Source organism: Podarcis liolepis (assembly GCF_965112155.1).
Source record: "Podarcis liolepis genome assembly, chromosome: 6".
NCBI lineage: Eukaryota > Metazoa > Chordata > Lepidosauria > Squamata > Lacertidae > Podarcis > Podarcis liolepis.
Genome location: NC_139559.1, coordinates 34321567 through 34341219, shown reverse-complemented (window position 1 = coordinate 34341219; position 19653 = coordinate 34321567). Strand labels below are relative to the sequence as shown.

General features: G+C 38.3%; 1 protein-coding gene across 10 annotated transcripts in view; it reads left to right on the top strand.

Annotated features, from left to right (window-relative positions):
• SYCP1 (synaptonemal complex protein 1) overlaps positions 1-19653 on the top strand; it is a 45185-nt gene that overhangs the window by 17469 nt on the left and 8063 nt on the right. For all 10 annotated transcript variants that reach the window (XM_083508551.1, XM_083508547.1, XM_083508552.1 and 7 more), the window contains exons 14-27: positions 1206-1273; positions 3239-3300; positions 3627-3743; positions 4555-4658; positions 5895-6012; positions 9433-9503; positions 11486-11567; positions 12017-12079; positions 12691-12753; positions 13141-13203; positions 14640-14756; positions 15588-15698; positions 17374-17466; positions 18002-18076. In XM_083508551.1, coding sequence (XP_083364677.1) covers positions 1206-1273; positions 3239-3300; positions 3627-3743; positions 4555-4658; positions 5895-6012; positions 9433-9503; positions 11486-11567; positions 12017-12079; positions 12691-12753; positions 13141-13203; positions 14640-14756; positions 15588-15698; positions 17374-17466; positions 18002-18076 — 1207 coding nt within the window. The remainder of the gene's footprint in view (positions 1-1205; positions 1274-3238; positions 3301-3626; positions 3744-4554; positions 4659-5894; positions 6013-9432; positions 9504-11485; positions 11568-12016; positions 12080-12690; positions 12754-13140; positions 13204-14639; positions 14757-15587; positions 15699-17373; positions 17467-18001; positions 18077-19653) is intronic.

Below are 19653 nucleotides of genomic sequence, written 5' to 3'. Positions count from 1 at the left end.
GATGGTTATTGAAGTCCAAAAACATCTGGACACCCAAGTTTGGGAAACTCTGCTTTATGGCCAAAGCACAGTGTGCTGGGAGATCCATGACTAACTTCCAATTTTTTTAAACTAAATGTGGTAAGAGTGGGGGATCTGCTAATTTGATCAAGGAAGTGATACAGTGACTGGAACCAGTTAACCTTTGCAACTCCATTTATCCAGTTTAATTTGCTTCAAGATGTTATTTTCTCTGTGTACAAGTGTAGAAGTAAGTGCCTGTAGACTCTGACAAGGGTCCTTTAAATCAGCACACCCAGCTCTTCAAGAGGTCAAGGCCAACTGCAGAATAAGCTTTGTTTGCCTACACAAGTCTTCACAAAATCTCAGCTCTTTGTTGTAAAGCTCAGTCAGCAGGGTTACTGGGAACTGCCCAGGGTCCTCACCTTTTCTGGAGCCATTTCTTGTGTCAAAGTCCCAAGTCCCAAAACCAAAAACTTCACACATAGTAATACTATTTAAGGAATTCCAATGATATATTTTGTTTTTATAAAATTATTTAAAAGATCCTTACTTTTCTGTTTGTTTGTTGACCAAGAGAAACAAAAGATGGGGCAAAGTCAGCTGAGGATGGGAAAGAAAAGTTAGGTCTGTTACTCAACCTGCCACTCAGGTTTAATGCATCTTTACAGCCATGTTTCTATAGACATTTCTGTCAGTGTTTGAAAAAGAAAAGGTTCTGACCTCCTTTTTCCTCCTTTGCCTAGTCCTCGTACCTTAGTTGGCACAAAAGAGTCTTTGAGAAAGAGTATTCTTGCAGAGTATTTCTGCTTTTATTCTTAAAAAGTCTTCTTCTCCAACCACGACCGACAGCTTTTACACACACCAAACGCAACCAGCTTTCTACCATCCGACCAACCCACACCAAACACTAACATTGACCACTCTATATATACAGGTACAATTAGGTGAAAGGTTGCATAAGTCATTGTAGGCCACTGACTCATGCTTACTTACGGTAGTTCTTCTAGCATTAAAGAAACAGCAGCCAATTTTTAGCTGTGACAATTTCTACCATTAATAGGCATTTCAAGCAGTAAATATGTCTCTTAACAGTTATACAAATGTGTTTCTCTCCCAAGTTCATCGCTATATGATTTGCTGATTTAATCAATTTTTTATTTCTTATTAAATCATACGCTGAATGTTTTCAATGAATTTAATAGACAGAAGGAACTCAGGGATGATTCAGATGTATTGGTTTTGGAACTCCAAAAGAAATCAGCTGAATTAGGTATGTTGAGGAAATAGAGGTACTGTGTTGTTTTTTTAACTAATTATTATTATTAGCAGTGATAGTTCTATTATATGAATATTCATCTAAGTCCTGTGTTCGGTATGGTAATTCAGTAGTGTAGCAGTTATTGTTTCCTTTGTTAGGCAAGAAAGAAGGAGCCAGTTGTTTAGAATCAACAATGATGGTTCTCAAATTTTTTTCTGCTAATCCTTCTCTTTCTCTTAGGTAGGAAGTTTTAATATTCTCTCTTTTCAATACACAGTGATTTCTTTCCAGGGAAATCGAGTAATTCTATCTTTCATTTTTGAGTATCAGTGGCTCTGTGTTGGGGCCAAACATGATGCTAAATGCAGCATTGGTAACCACATTGATTGGGGTCGGAGGGGAGTAAATAGATGGTTCTGGGGAACTGATTTTTGCCTTGATTTTAGCATGCAGGGAGGGGAGGTTTAATTCTTTCCTCCCCCACCATGCCTCATTGAAAAATCCACTCACACACTTCCTGTTAGCTCTAGGAGGGAAGTCTTTGTTAGAGAATTTTATCTGCTAGGACTGGAAGCAGGAGAAAGATAGGGCACAGAATCACAGACTTGTAGAGTTGGAAGGGACCACAAGTGTCTTTTAGTCCAACCCCCTGCAATGCAGGAATCTTTCACCCAATGTGGGGCTAGAACCCATGAGCCTGAGATTAAGAGTCTCATGCTGTAACAACATCTCAGCACATTGTGGTCCTGATGAAAACTGGCCCTCAGAGGGGCCTAATACAGCTGAACTTCAGGCTTGGATAGTCTGAGGCACAAACAAAATTGATGGAGTGGGGAATGAGGCCCTAAAAATTGGTGTCTATACCCTCTTTGTGCAGATTGATATCATCTTTATTTTGCAGGTAGATTTAGATTCATGTTAGCAGATATATGTTATGTACTGAAGTTCTCACCCTGGGCCAGCAGGGGGATACTGTAGATAGTTTTCACTCAGGTCCACATATGCAAATAAGGAATTGAAAGTGACTCTCAGTGATTGGATAGTTACAGAAAGTTGTTACTGTTGCGTTGTAGTTGAGCTCTACAGTGGTACCTCAGGTTACATACGTTTCAGGTTACAGATTCCGCTAAACCAGAAATAGTGCTTCAGGTTAAGAACTTTGCTTCAGGATGAGAACAGAAATCGTGCTCCGGCGGCACAGCGGCAGCAGGAGGCCCCATTAGCTAAAGTGGTGCTTCAGGTTAAGAACAGTTTCAGGTTAAGTACGGACCTCCGGAACGAATTAAGTACTTAACCTGAGGTACCACTGTATATAAGAAGGTTGGCTGAACTCTTCAGCTCAGTTCTGTTCTGGCCTGTGAATAAACAAGAGCTGTCTGAAGAATTGCTGTGTCATCTGATATGTTCACCCACAACTTAACAATATGGATCGAAGTAAATATCAGGTGTTGTGTTTGTTTTAAAAAATCCAACTGCATAATGTCAGTCTGTAAACTTGATTTGGAGCCATTTTTGCCCCTGCAGATCCTGACTCATTGGTGCTTGTACTTTTATTTTTGGGTGTACATTTAAAACATTTTAAAAATACAAAGGGTGCTCTTAAAGGGTCTGCTCCACCTATCATTGGCTATTGCTCAATACTTACTATTTTATTTATATAAAAGCATTTCCAAACTACTTAATACTTAAAATGTGTGAACAGTTTACAAAAATACAACATTAAAACAGTATAATAAAATAGATACAGATATGTACACACAGTAAAAAAATATCAGGCACAAGTCAAGAAGGCACATGATCAAGAGTATAGTTGACAGTATTCTTTCCACAGCATCTGTTCTATTAACAAACTGATCCCACAACACATTTGAGATAACTTCAGTAACTTGCTGAGTTGAACTTAAAAGCAAATAATATATGTGACTTCTCAACAAAGAATGCATTATTTTGTATTATTTGCATTTATATTTGTTGCAGAAACGATGGTCAAACTGAAAAATGATAAAGAAAAACAACTTGAAGAAATGGAAATAGCCTTGGTAAGGGACCTCTTATTTACACCGCTTCACCAGTTAGTCTTATTAAAAGTTTCATTTCCTTCATTATACTGTGGATTAATTCTTCAAACCTCTACCAATTTATTTTAATTACCAAAATACACAAGAACCATTCATACACATAGTAAAGCATACTTGTCCTATGTTCAACTCTCCATTGATTGTGATCCAAGTATATATTGCCTACAATTTTATAATCTCAGGCCATTATCCAAGTTCACAATCATCATTGTCTTCTTTGTGTTAAACATAATTGGTATTTAAAATATATTATTACTATATGGTTTTAAAATATCTGTATTATTTAGGAAAGTTCAATCAAAGTTCAAAAAGATTTGAAGAACCAGTTGGAGTATGCACAGTCAGAAAAAAATCAATTAACAAAGGAAAAGGAATCTAGAACTGCTGATGACTCTATTATTCAGGTTAGCTTGTTTAATTTTCTTTGTTGTTGTTTGGTGCAGCAAACCCACTTAACAAAAAATCAGACAAAAGGAAAGTGATAGGAAATGCATGAGAAAGTGTAGGATAATGATCAATTGATGGGGAGTCGTATAACCTCAGTTATGACTGAAGTTGCTAGATCATGTGACCACTTTGAAAGGGGTTTGGAATAGATGTTAAGTGTCTTCATGCCCTGCCATATCCTGGAATGCCCCTTTTTGTGGAACTACACCACAACTGAGCTGTGGTGAAGAACTTATGCTGGTGTATCTCTGGCTCAGCCAGGGTAAGGGACTTATGCTGACATAGCTTGGCTGAACCAAGAAAGTTCCAGACCCTCTTTCATCCTGGTATGTTTGGGATTTGGATTGCACTGTTTTGCTGGATCATGCTCTGAGCATAAAACTCATACAGAGCACCATGGGGCTTTGCAGAGCCCTGTTTCCTGTTCTTAGCATGTGCACACATGGTAGTGGCCAGGGCAACCCAGAGAGTGGAAAATCTGTGTGCTCAATCTAACTCATTGTCAAGTTACTTGAGCTCCAAACTACCAGTATCTTGACCATGTATAGAGGGAGAAATGAATGGAGATGTGGGGTGCATGAACTAGTGCTAGTCAAGGATTTCATTCCATCCACATTTTAAGCAGGTATCCTTCAGTTTTCACACTTTTCTAAACTGCCCTGTCTGCTGTGGGAAAACTTCAACTAATATAACACAACCTGTTTCATTGAAGTTGTTGGACACAGTAGGTGTAAAGTGCAAATTCTTTCATACTTTTTTTATCTGCAGAAAAAAATGCATGACTTGGAAATGGAGTTATCTAGAGCATTTGAAAATAAACAAAATTGCTTAGCGCAGCTTACAACAGTGACAGCAGAGCTCGAAAAAGAAAAGTATGTTCTTATTATACATAAAAACTAGCAAAATGTTGCTTATGAAAGGCTATTTCATATCATGTTTTGGTTTTAGTGAACTATGACATGTAATACCCTAACAAAAATTGTTTTATTTTTATTATTACTGTTTATTATTTCAGTTTGTCACATAATAAAAAGGTTCTCTTGGCAACTTGCACAGTTTTTAAAAAACCATCACATTTGACCATGTAAAATCAAAATAGCATCTCATGCATATGTACAGAAACTGCAATAAGCATGATAATCATATCCCCTTAGAATTTTGGGAGAAGAGGTACATTTAAACATAGCTCTGAAAGGATGTTAATGTTGGTGCCAGGAGGACCTTGTTGGGTAAAGCATTCCATAGACATGGACCACATCCAAAAAGGCCCTTTCCCTTGTCACCATCCTCTGAACTTTTTTCAGAGGCGGTACATGGAGAAGGACTCAGGTGATGAACACAGGGTCCTAATATGTTCAAGTTGCAGTCAGTGAAGATGTGCCAGAGCTGGTATTATATGCTTATTCTGCATTGTGCCTGTTAACTCTCTTACTGCTGCATTCTGCATCAGCAGTGATTTCCAAGTTGTCTTTAAATGCAGCCCCACATATAGTGCATTGCACTAATTTAATCTATAGGTCACTTGAGTCGAGATTACTGAAGCCAGGTATCCTATCCAGATAGGAACTTAGCTGGGCCACCAGGCAAAGGTGGTAGAAAGTCACTGAAGTGTGCCTCCATTGACAGTAGTAGATCCAGGAGCTGTGTCCCCAAGCAGACAATATTGCAGTTGCAAAATCTACATTGACTTTACTACACATTAAATTTCTTATATCCATTCCAGCTCACATTAATACTATTTTTATTTATATACGAATAATGTATAAATAAAAATAAAACATTCACATTATTCTATCTGATGCAAGCTAAAAACAGACAGTGGGACACAATCCAGCCAATGATTTCACCAAAAAGTAGCATTGTATAAACCTCTCTCTATGAAACTATTTAAGTGTAGGTGGTATCTGATGAAGCGCTTTTGCTAGCACAGGAGTGGGGGGAGGGGGAGGGAGAGGAGAGGCAGAAGTTCCATTGCACAAGTGGAAATCATTGAACTATTAGAAGCACTTTGTTGGATACCACTCAATATATGGATTGTGTCTATAATCACACACTTGCGAAGTACATATAAAATCATTATTTCTAATATTTCTTTATTATTCCACTAGATTAAAGAATGAGCAACTAAGCCTGGATTTGAGTAGACTTTTATTGGACAAGGAATGCATTGCAACAGAGAAAAATAATATAGTTATTGATTTTAAAAAGCTTCAAGGAGATCTTAAGGCAGGTTTCCCTTATTTTCATTGTAATAATGAAATATGGTTATGATTTATTTTTATATTGTTTAATGCCAAAATTGACTTATTTTTTATATTTTATAAGCTGCTTATGATTCCACAAATGTTAAAATGCAGACATCCATAATTAAAATAATTATAGTAAAACAGCACCATTAAATAATATTGCAGTTAACTGAGTTCCATTTGTTGACAGTTTTACTTGGCAATGTAGGAGATGTTGGTATTTCACTAATGTGATTCAGAGTTGTTTATATGTAAGTATCAAGAAAAGAAAGATTTGGATGGCTGACAGCTAGCCAGAACAGAGATGGATGGTGAACAGGTAGCCAGAGCACATCCCTTAGGCCTGCTGTGATATGTGCCCAGCAAGGGACACAACACACCAACACCCAATGGCTTCAAATAGTTGTTAAATAACATTAGGCATACAACAGTGCCTTTTGGCACCCTGTTACTGAGTTGTCAGGGTATAGTCACATAGCCCCTGTGCTATCATCAGAGACTGGCTATGCAAGAAGGAATGGAGCTACGTGGAACAATAATCCTAACCACCAATTCACAAAAACTCTTCAGGAGGATACCATGATCAATGATACTAAAAGTTGCTGAGAGATCCAGCAGAAGCAATATGGTTGCACTGTGTCTGTCCCTCTTCTGGAGATTGCCATTTGTCCAGGTGACCAAGGCTAATTCTCTGCCAAACCAGGCCTAAACCCAGATTGCAATGGTCCATATAATCAATTTCTTCCAAAAAAGGTCTGTAGTTGAACTGGCACCACCCTCTTGAGCATCCCCCCCCCGGGTATGAGCAACTGGGCAGTAGTTATCAAGTACCTCAGGGTCCAGGAAGGTTTTTTCCAGGAGTGAACACACCATTGCCTCCTTCAAGGTGGTGAGGACTGCCCAACACAAGAATGCTTTAACCACCCACTGAATCCACCTTGTCTCACTCACCAAATTTTCATGAACAAGCCAGGATGGGCAAGGACTGAAACAGTAAGAAATGGGATGGAAGGCAAAAGTACATTGTCCACATCAGGCCTCAATAACTGGAAATGATAATATAGAATTGACTAAAATAGCATACTGGGTTCCTCACCAGAGCCTATATTATCACTGGCATAAAGATCAGCATGAAGATGATAGATTTTGTCCTCAAAGTGCCTAGCAAAATGACCACAGCAAAGGCTTTGACTGTTTCTGTGTCCTATTAACAGGGACAGATGATACCAACTTTTTTACCACACAAAAGAGCTCTGTTGAGTGACTACTTGAGGACATGGAGGCATCAATGGTTATTTTTTTGCTGACAACTGCTACATGGTAGAGGCGGTTATTTGCTCTAACCAGAGTTTTATTGGCTTCACACTGAATCTTACATCACTTACTCTCTAGCCCTCATCCAACCTGTTTCATTGCTCATCACTCAGAGGAAAACCAAGGAGCACAATGAGCTACCCAGTGTTGGAGTGGGGTAGTCCAAAATTATAATGCCAATAGCCCTCCTCATCTCACTGTACCAAAATGATGCAAGGATTTTCACAGGTTCATCAAATGTTGTTACTGGAATATTTATCAGATTCCACAAATCTCCAGGGATGAACCATCCAAATAAATCTCCTACCTCTACATAAAGGGCAGAGGTCTAGTCATAACAAATGGGTCAGCTCTATTCTTCCACTATCCAAACTATTATTAACTTGCCCTGAAGTAAATAGTATATCAAGCATGTACTGTGTATTGGCCCAAGACAACTTGAAACAGCTCCATAGATGTCATGGAGGCCTTGAAGTATTGAGCTGGTCCAAGCTAGGCAACCTTTGTGTGAATGTTAAAGTCATCCAGAACCACTGTCTGCACCATGGTTGAGACTACTTCTGCCAGCCCAATCAAGGATAACAACACAAACAACGTAACAGGCTGTATGTAACTATATAAATTCTTTTTCAAGTGTGATTCAACATATCATATCAAAATATATGGTTCTACAGGCATCTCATTATGTTCGTTTATATAATCCAGAGTATGCACAGCTGATGAAGCCTGGTTGGGCGAAACAAGGAATTATCCTGGAATCCTTGTCTTATTTTCTCTATGTGCCATTCTTCTAAGTTCTTTGTCTGATACCTGCATACAAGGAAAGCTAGAATTCTTAAAAGCATCTTCACGTGGAACACTACAAGATTGATATAAGAATTCCACACCGTGGATATTGCTAATATACGAACTGAATAGATTGTATTTCCTGGTCAATCTGCTGGACTTTAATTTCTCATAATATGTTTTGTTTATATGATAAGTTGGCCTATAGAACCATATATTTTGATATGATATGTTGAATCGCACTTGAAAAAGAATTTATATAGTTACAGTCTGTTATGTTGTTTGTATTGTTATCAGTTTTGCATATACATGACAAAGGGTTGGGTAGTGTTTTGAATGAGCTCAATCAGGGAGGCAGTAGGTACACCATCTGCAACCCCAGTCCTGTTGACCTAGTATTCCACAGGGTGCACTGCAAGGCAAACAGGGATTTCTAAGCAGAAGAGATGGACCACAGAGACTCTCGACCCCTAGTCCTTCAACCTTGGTTGGTGCTGTACTGAATACCTAGAGGTGTGTGTGTCAGGGTGGGAATAACTTTGTCAAATCTACTCCACCCACCTTACCAACCAGGTCTTGCTTATACGAGCAAATTCAGCTCTCTCATCCATAATTAAATTATAGATGAGGGTGGACTTATTATATACCTGGCATTGAATAACAGTTCCACCAATCACCAAATCAAGTTACTTGGCTGTAAGGTAGAGAGAGCAGCCTGCAGCCAATCCCCCTCTCTATTTTTTATGATACCTATACTTTACCATATAATACCTTCCCCTTCCAGAAACATGATGCCAATACCCACCACCTCACCATGCTTACTCCACCATATCCCACTGTGCTCATTATGTACTTCCCAACAGTCAAAATGCAATATTTGCAACCAATCTGGCATTTCAGTGGCAACATACATCATTATCTATCCACCCAGGTTATCCAAGTGTGTAAACAGGAACAGCTCATCCAAGTTCTTACCAAAGTTGTTCCTCCCCATGGCATTCCCCTGGGCATCTAGAATCTGAATTGGAAACACATTGTGACTTCTGCCTCTCACTCAGTAGCAACCCATTCTCTTCAGAATATCAGAAGATGGCGCTCACACCCTTGTTGCTTTCTCTATTGCATATTATATATTGCATTCACATTTTTACTATGTTTGCATATTATATTGTGAAATTTATTTGTGGCAGTGGGCTATCCAAGGTAAATGTTCCATTTGTGGCCATTTTTATATTAGTATATAAAGTTCCATGCATATCACACCTATTTTCAGTAACAGATTGCTTTTATTTTTTTCCAGGACAATAAAAAGATTGGAGAAAAAGCTGAAAAGCAAATACAAAACCTAAAAGAAACAAACATCCAGTTAAGGCAAGAAAAAATGAGAATCTTTTCACTATATTATAGAATGTTTTTCTATAGAATATTTTCAGTTTATATTATAATTTCACAGTATTAGGTTCTTGCTGCAATCCTAACCTTACTAACCTGGGAGTAAACCCCTTTGAATTCAGCAGGCCTTACATCTGACTTGACTCGGTTAGGATTGCTCTGTAAGATAGTTCAAGTCCTATTGAAATTGATGGATCCAGTCAGTCATGACTTAAGGCCTATTGACTTTCTTAGGAACTAAGTGCAACTAAGGGCTTATCCATACATAGCTTTTGCCTCACTCTTTCCAAGCACAGGTCCATGACTAAAAGCTCTGTGTATGAATGTTGTTGTTGTTTTTGCCCTGGAGCTTTCCCCGCAAAAATCCTCTCAATCAGAGCAAACATCAATTTGGGTTTTCCACAGATTGCCATTTGCTCCAACTGAGCTTTAAAGTGCAGGTTAAATCTGGACTCAGCCCATTGTCTTTATTCTTATATACTAATGTCTATTTTGTTAAACTTAACTGATATAGATCAGTTTGAAATTAGTACATTATTCAGAATCAGTTCTTAGCTGTTACTAAAAGTTTTTAAAATTTCAAATCAATTTAATTTACCCTCACATTTAAAATGTGGAAATGAAATAGGTGTAAAGATTAATAATATCTTATTAAATAATGGGCCTTGTCCAGTTGAACCCTTGTATCCATCATTGGACACTAGATTTCTTCACCAAAAATGAATCAAATTATTATCAAAACAATTGGTTCATTGCCTGAGACATTGAAAATAAGACCACCTCCCTAAAACATTGTCTTACTTTCAAAGACTGTTCCACAAAAAAAACCACACCCTGCTGATAGAGGGAAAAGCCCACCTCACTGGGGGACCCCCTTGTCTCAGTTCTTCAATGCAGCATGTAGCAAAATGAAAAGAGACATTTCCGTAGGTTGACGAGGGGTTAACTAGGTTGGGCTCTATTCTGATCACATAATTGCCTTGCTAGGTAGAAGCTTTTAATAGTTGGCTTAGCGAAAACTGGGGCTGTGTATATACTATACCTTTAAACACATCTGAAGCACATTCTTTCCTTCAAAGAATTCTCAGCATTTGTTAAGGGTTTCTGGGTACTGTATTATAATTCTGTAAGTAGTAAACTACACTACCTATAATTCTTTCAGGGGGAAAATGTGTTTGTGGTTTAAAGGTATGTTAGGTACACAGTCTAAATTTACTGGGCAAAATTCCACCCACCCTTTCAGGGATTCCCTGTGGACATTTACCCCACCTCCCCATGATGTTCTCCAGGATCAGATCTGCAAAGAAGGAGTCAGTCAGGAAGTCTTCTGGCCCAGATTTTGATCTGAGTCAGACAAGAATTTTGAGGTTTCTAATGCTTGCTTCTCCTTTGAAGGTGAGCATTTGGGGAACCTTTGGCTCTGCAGATGTTGATGAACTAAAACTTCCATCAGTCACAGCAAGCATGGGCAATGGCCAGGGATGATGGGAGTTGCAGATCAGCAATATCTGGAGGGCCAAAATTCCCAACACCAAACATACCCTTCAAAGTTGTTTCTTTGGGGGGGGGGGTTAAGTTCAAAAAACCAATCGGTTGGATGGGGGCAGTGGAAAGAACTTGCCATGCAAAAGGATGTCCATATAGGAAGGAAAGTAGAATAATAGAATAATAGAATTGTATAGTTGGAAGGAACGATGAGGGTCATGTAGTCCAATCCCCTGCAATGCAGGAATCTCAATGAAAGTGTCCATGACTCTGCTTTAAAACCAACAATGAAGAGTCCACCATCTTCTATTGTCTGTTCTATTGTCAAACGGCTCTTATTGCCAGAAAGTTCTTCAAACTTTCACAGGATCATACCTCAATAACATTGGACTTAAATAAAGCCACTTTTTCTGTTCTATATATTTAGTCAGCTATTTGTTAACTGTAATAACCCTTTCTGTTAATTTGACATGTAGCAATGAATTAAAGTGCCTAAAAGAAGAGATGAAAAAGAAAAATGAAGAGGCAAAAAGCAAACTTGATGAAAGTGAAGACAATGTATGATATTGGTCCTTCTTATGTAAATATTTTAATTGTAAACTGATGAGCTAAAAAATTATTTATTTATTATAAAGTTTACAATGTTGGAACATTAATTAAAACAATGTAAGAAACAAATGTTCCTTTTAATGTTACTTGGCAAGAGCAGGAGAGTTAGGATAAGCCCCTTACTATCTACATCAGAGATGGCTAACCCAAGGTTAACCCCCAGTTCATATATGTGTGTGTTACGTGTGATTGTTCTTGATCATAAATTAATGCAATTCAGGAATCTTGTTTATACCCTTTTCAATAATTGTGATTACTTTCTGTATAGATAAAGTGTTATATTGAAAGCTGGATGTGAGGTTTTTTGGTACGCTTAAAGACAGTAAAAGGCAGGATTTTAAATTATGAAAATATTATCATTTTTTTAAAAATTGTCAGATTTTACAATATAATTTCAGGTTCGAAACATTGAAAATGAAATTTCTAAAAAGGAAAAGCAACTTAAAACATTTGAAAGCAAGGTATGAAAATATAATTTACTTCATGTTTGTTCAATGCTTTATTCTACAATGTTTCAGTTTTTCGGAAACAATATTTACATAGAAAAAAAAGCACATTCATAACTGAAATGCTTGTTGCAATCATTACTGGTTTATCGTTTCATTTTTAATGATTTCATAGTTTAATGATTATTAAGATAACTTATAGATGTACATGTCTCAGAAAGTAGTTACAGGTAAGCAAATTATTTTATGCACATACTGAAATACAAATTAAAATAATCTTAGCACAACTACTCTAGGTTACAATCCTGCCTATATATGCCGCGTTTACTTCAGTGGATTTATAAAGAGATAACTGTTCACAACAGCAAGCTTAGCAAGCTCACGAGTAAATTCTATGCAAAAGGATTTGTTCTAACAAAATAATTCCAACTAAAATTAATATTGTAATATCTACCTGCGTTTTCTTTAAAAAATCATTTTTATTGAAGTTATCAGAACAAGGCAGAAACAAACAAACAGAACATCAGTAGGGTACATGTTTGTCAGATGTTTTAACAAAAGTAAAGTGATCATTAAGTACTCATTTGGTATCTTATTGTTTGAAATATATTTTTATCAATTTTTAGATTAACAGTTTAAAGAAACAAATTGAAACAAAATCCAGGAATATTGAAGAATTGCAGCAAGATGTAAGTACTGTTTTAGAGTTATAAAAATATAGATATAGAATTATATCATTTAAAAAATGTTATTGTATACCAGGGTACCAGGAAGGATCCTCATCCTCAAACAACTTCTGGTAGCATAGAGTAGAACTGCTGTTCTTTTACAGTCATATGTGGTTGGCTACCCACAGTCTTTATGAATTTTCTCAGAATTCAGTACACCAATATGTGTGTGTGTGTGCACGCGCACTGGTCATACTGTTGAATGCTCCACATTGTTGGGGGAAAATAAAGACAAAATAACTGAATATTTTTACTGGCTCAATTTGCTTATTATGTATCATAGCTTTAGTGGCAGAAAATCACAATATAACTTTAATTTCGTAAATATAAAACCTTACTTGTTAACAGAACAAGGCTTTGCGAAAGAAAGTTGCAGCAGAGAGCAAGCAATTAAGTATTACGGAAGAAAAAGTAAGATGTTTGATTTCTATGTCATTTGAATAATAGTCGCAGAGAAAAGAAATATAAAACTTGAAGAATTAAGACCTACAAGATGTTCATTATTGTGAATGAACTAGTCAGTGGCTAGGGAATCCCAGCCAGATGGGTGGGGTATAAATAAATAAATAAATAATAATAATAATTATAGTCCATTTCAAGTTCTAGTTTTGTTCTTCTAGAATGTCTTCAATACTTGTTTGATTAGAGCACCAAGATCATTCAACATGTAAGTAAATTGCCCTGATATGATCTTCCAGTAGAACTGGGATATGGAGCAGTTAAATTACAAGTACATGCTTGTCTCTGAAAAGTGGAGATACAGTTTGTCATCTTTAAAAGAGCAACCAGAGACATAGGAAGCTGCCTTATACTGAGTCAGACCATTGGTCCATCTAGTTCTGCATTATCTATACGAACTGAAGGTGGCTCTCCAGGGTTTTAGACAGGAGTATCTCCCACTCCTACCTAGAGACAGTAGCGGAGGAAGCCACTCAGGCCCCTGGGGTGGCGTGCCCAGGGGTGGGGCGAGCTGCCCATAGGGGCGGGGCACACTGCGGGGCCTCCGGAGTCTGCCTGCCTCCTCCCACTCAGCCACCGTACAGCTGGGGGGGGGGGAGGCAGTGGACGGACCGTTTGGGCAGTGCGGAGCCTGCATGCACTCAAGCCACCGTGTCTCTCCCAGGAGAGATGCGTGGCTCGGGTGTGCTGCAGGCCCTGCAGTGAGTGCCTCCCGGCATTTTGTCACCCCCTCAGTGGTGACACCCAGGGTGACCCACATCTACCACAAACCCCTTCCTCTGCCCTTGCCTAGAGATGCCTGGTACTGAACCTAGAGATGCTTGGGATTGAAGCTGTACTTCATATCTTCCTTGGCACTCCACCACTTTCATCGGAAAATGGCAGCAGATCTGATTCTGCATATGGGTTCACTGCTACTAATTCTCTAAAACTCTGCTGATATATGCTTTCAGTACAGAAAAAGAGCTCTGTGAATACAACATACAGTACTTCATCTAATAACAGAATAAGAGCTACTTTCCTTTTTGAAGGCTTCACTGGTTGCTGTCTCCTTACTGCTGCTTCAACTGCAGTTACTTCAAAAGTCCATTTGGGAATACTTTTCTTCTCCTTTGGATCACTGCAAGGGAAAACCCCAAAATGACAGGGGTGTTCACAGTATGCTAAAACAGGCATCCCCAACCTTCGCTTCTCCAGATGTTTTGGACTACAATTCCTATCATCCCTGACCACTGGTCTTGTTAGCTAGGGATCATGGAAGTTGTAGGCCAAAACATCTGGAGGGCCGCAGGTTGTGGATGCCTGTGCTAAAATATATCCAGCAGATTAGAGATTGCATAGGCCAGTCTTTTGACTTTTGTGATTGAGTCAAACATTTTTATTTACAGGTGAATAAATTACAATTAGAGTTGGAAAATATAAAGAAATTGCATAAAGAAACAACTGACAACTATAAAAATGAAATAGAGAAGGCTAGAGAAGCAGAAGAAAAGCTTTTCAAAGAGGTAAGAGTTCAAGTTTTTTTACATTTTGTAAACTTGCATAATTTGCGTAAGTTAAACTCGTTTTTATTTACATAATTGGGATTTATCCATCTGCTTATCAGTTCCTAGCAGTCTCTGTTTATCATACTCTGATCTGTCTTACTCATAATGTACCCCACATGTTATGGTTCGGGATGAGGACAGGAAGCATCAAACGCAGGTTTTTCTTTCAGGTAGAGAGCTTAAAAGCTACTTTCACACTGGGAAAACCTGATGGAAAAAGAGCTTTAAGCTCTGTGCCTTGGTCAGCCAAAGGAAAGGTTTATCCTACAATCTTGAGCTGTTTGATTTCTGAGATGAGAGAAATGAAACTTGGATTGATGAGGGATCTCTCCTGCCTCCCAAAGTACTGGGAGTTCCTTTCACAAGTATAAAAGATACTAAGGCTAATTCCATAGAATAAGTGTTACCCTCCTAGACTGTATTAAAGGCACAGTAGTATTATACCATGATCAGGAACTTTGTTATGACTCAGGTATTTCACTTGCCAGTGTAGCATCACTGTTCATTCAAAGCCTGCTGTTTGATCCACTAACTAGAACTAGGGTGGTTGGATTAATTACTCTCTTAGAATCTACAACTTTTTATAATAAAAGAAACAGATCAGGGTTTTTTTGGTTAAAATTTAGTCTTTAATTGTTACTTTAAAAAATGATTTATTTTTATCCATATTGGTTCAGATGGTCTGTTCCATTTGTGCAGCCACTGAATTTAACTCATAAGTTCCACATATAATTATTGAATATCAATATTATTTCATTAAACTATTTCATTCACATATGATATTAATAGGCAGAGAGAATGAAATTCGTAGCTGATGAAGCAGTAGCAAAGCAGAAAGAAATCGACATTCAATGTCAGCACAAAATAACTGAAATGGTAGCACTTATGGAAAAGCATAAGGTAAACACAACTTATTTTTATACATACAAGCTAGAATCAAGAGAAGGGCCATGTGGGGTGGAGCTGGAGATTGCTATATTTGCTGCATTGGTTCTTATTTTCCAACACATGAGCTATTATTTATATTATATATATTAAAAGGTACTTTTAAATAGCGAGATCTGCTGCAGCAAAAAAGTAAGTGTAGCTCCAGTTGTAGCAATTTAAACATTTGCATTTTCATGAGGTATTTAATTCCCGCCTACTTTGGTGTGTCAGTTATTTATTTATTTATTCATTCAAAAAAAACCCCAAAACTGGGGTGTCTGAAATCGTGGTTGTGTGTATTATCTGATGGGGGTGTAGGTGTTATATTGATTTATTTATTTCATAAAATTTGTGCACTGCATGATTGTAAAATACAACCTATCAAAAGGTAAAACATTAAAATAAAAAAATACAACCATACTTAAAAACATATCCAAGTTAAAATACTAAAGCAGATTAAAATTACCTTGATATATGTGCCGTTAATCTTTCAACATGTATTTATTTATTTCATTTCTATACACCACCCTATACCTGAAGGTCTCAGGGCAGTTCACATAAAATATCAAATGCATAAAATAAAAATAAAAACAACAACTCAATTAAAAAAACCCCAAGCGATCACTTGCTCCAGAACCTTGCCCAAGAAAGGGAGAATAGCAACTGTCCAGTAGTTTGTTAGGTTTTCTGAATCCAGGGAAGGTTTTTTTAAGGAGTGGTTTTACCACTGCCTTCTTCAAACAGGCAGGGACCACCCCCTCTCGTAAAGAGGCATCAATCACCTCCTTGGCATAGCCAGCTGTTCCCTCCCTGCTGGATTTTATCAGCCAAGAAGTATAAGGGTCTAGAGAGGAAGTGGTCACCCTGACTGATCCGAGGACCTTGGCCAACTGAAACTCATCCAACACAACAGGACTAGACTGTGCTCTGGACACTCCATGAGATTCATCTGCTATAACAGCAGAGTCAAGGTCTTGGTGGATGCCAGCAATTTTATCCTCAAAATGCTTTGCAAAACAAGTCACAGTGAGCCACTATTGGTTCTATCACCTCCTTTGAGCCAGCCTGTAAAAGGCCTCATACAACCCGGAAAAGCTCTGCTGGACTACATGATGAAGATGCTATGGAGGCAGCAAAGTATGCCTTCTTTGCTGCCTTCACTGCCACTGGGTAGGCTTGATAATGAGTCCTTACCAGTGTTTGGTTGCATTCATTCAAATATTTCCTCCACTTGCGTTCACTTGTATACTTCATATTTTGTTTTGGGTTTTTTACATCTTTTTCCTATTGTGAAATTAGTGCTTATATTCATATAAATAAATATACATGTATACTAAAGTGGAGGGGAGAAATCAGACAAAATCTACACCCATCTGGAAGCACCCATTCTTTTAGGCTAGGATTATATACTCACTTACCTCAGAATAAGCCTGATTGAATTCCATTAGGATTTGTGCATAAACAGATATTATGCTGCTAATTATCAGCTGAAATGAAAACAATTCAGGGAGAGGGAAAGCAACTGGAGCTGGTCTCTCAGCAGAGCTAATAGACTGGTGCTGCTTACCACCTTCCTCTGCTGCAAGCAGGCAGAATAAGCAGTTAAATATTATATGTGAATTAACATATGACCATCTCCTCTATGCAGCATCAATATGATAAGACAGTTGAAGAAAAAGATGCAATATTAGAATGCTATAAGACAAAAGAACAAGAGGTATCATCAACAATAGGATCTTTGGTAAGAATATCTCCTAAACTATTTCAGCCATGGTGTGGCTACAGGTTATCCTTTACTGTCCCATCAGTACCTATTTCTATATTTTATTATGATTCACTGCAGTTTTTTTAATCCAATGGAGGAATTTTTGTGTGGGAACTAGAAGTCACTGTCCAATTTTGAGTCAAAATGAAACCGACAGCTTTCTTAAATGTAGACAAATGTTATAACTATTTATAGTACTCCTGTACATCTATAGGAAACATGAGGGACAAACTGAAATGAAAATAAACGAGACAAGGAGTACTGATGAATATATATATTAATGGTGAATTGAATTCAATAATGTGGCTTTTACTGTAGCTGTCAGATCACTATCTGCCATGCAGAGAGAGGCACTTTATTTTCCAATCCTTTAACAAAGAAAGGTTGAGTTAAATTTTTTAAAATTGTATTTAATTTATTTTAATGTATTTTTTCTGAAAAAGTTGAGCATGTGAACGAATTTTTAAATAGAGTCTGAGCTACTAAGTTTTTATCTAATTATCATTCTCAGAAAAGTGAACTTTCCAATAAGAAAAAGGAACTCTCCTCCCTTCAGGAGCAACTTAAAATAGAAATGGAAGAGAAGGTATATCTTCTGGTTTTTAAATTTTATGCACACAATTCTGTGAAAATAATCTGGGTTACTTTATGTCTAGGAGCTGTTTTTTACTTTTAAATAGCCCTAAAGAAGAGTGAATGACACCCAGTGGCATATGCTTCTAAGGAATAATGATGAATTTGCCTTTTTAAGACAACCATTGTCTGACTTATAAAAAATGCTTTTTAAGCAAATGCTTGTTAAACACCTGAAGGAAAAGGGAGGGAAGGAAAATAGGAGTTGTTTTTTAATAATAAAAGCACAAAAGCTTCATTAACAGTATTGTTCAGTAAATTGTGCAAACTGTTGACATAAAGCATACTGTTATGAGTTTTTTTTGAGGAGTGGGGGTCTATTAGACTGCAATTCCTGGATCCAGCAAGTGTTGACCTCTAAGTAAGTTTTCAAATTTCTGGAACAGCATCGTGGCAGGGGCGTAGGAAGGGGGGTGCGGTGGGTGCAGTGCACCCTGGGTGTCATCACAGGGGGTGTGTGACAAAATCCCCCCGGGTGGATTGTGCTGCTGTGCTGCAATCGGCCCTCCACCGGAAGAATTGTATCACCATGCCATGATCGGCCCCTGGGAGGATTGTGCCACTGCGCCGATCGCCCCGCCCCCTGGATGGATCTCCTCGCCCCCATAGGTGGCTCGCCTCACCCCCAGGTGCACAGCATGTGTGCCACTCCCAGTACCTGAGCGGCTAGCTCTGCTGCTGCCTCGTGGTGAGGTAATAGGCCATAAAGGTAACAAAGAATGTGCCTCTGTGCCAGACAGCAAATGGGTCAGTCCCCCTCCCTCAACTCACTGGTAATTAGAAAGACAGGCCAGAGTGGAGAGTTGAGTTATGTGAGATAGAAGCTGGAGGCAGCAGGTTGTTTAAATTCCCGGGAGAAGCAAGACCCTCTTGGGTTGTTAATGCTGTGAACCCCTCCATTAGAGGCCCAGGTTATATATATGTGTAAATAAACCATGTATCACAAAGACACCACAGTCTCCGCTGTCCCTCATTCCAATGGAAATACAAACTCTGGGTAAGCACCTGGAACCGCTGGAATCTTGCACTCCTCAGAGATTGGAGTGATGTGCAGCAATGCATTTATGATATATATAACATGATTAGCCATGCACAGGTCATCTGTGCTACGTAGAGACCTGCTCTGTAAAAGTGGTGGTGATGCAAGCTGAGCAAATCACATTCAGATTGAAATGGAATTCAGACTTGTCAATTTGTATTAAGCACCCAAGTGATAGTCCAATCAAATAAATCACTAGAAGCAATTTTTACCAAGTTCATGAGGATGCCTGGGGGGCAGTAGAGCTGTAAGTCTTGGCTTTGGAATCACTGGTGCTTATGATGAGAAAGTGGGGGGAGGCTGAGGTGATGGGGAAACTGGCATGGTTTAGGTGCACCAGTCGAGCCAATCCAGCATTCCAGCACCCTACCTGTCAAACAGTAGCAACCTGGCTGTCAAGAAGCTAGCATTCCAGCTATCCCACCAAGTAAGCCACTTCTGGCACAGTAAAGAGAATTACCCTGGAAATCCTTACAGTACATAGAAATTGC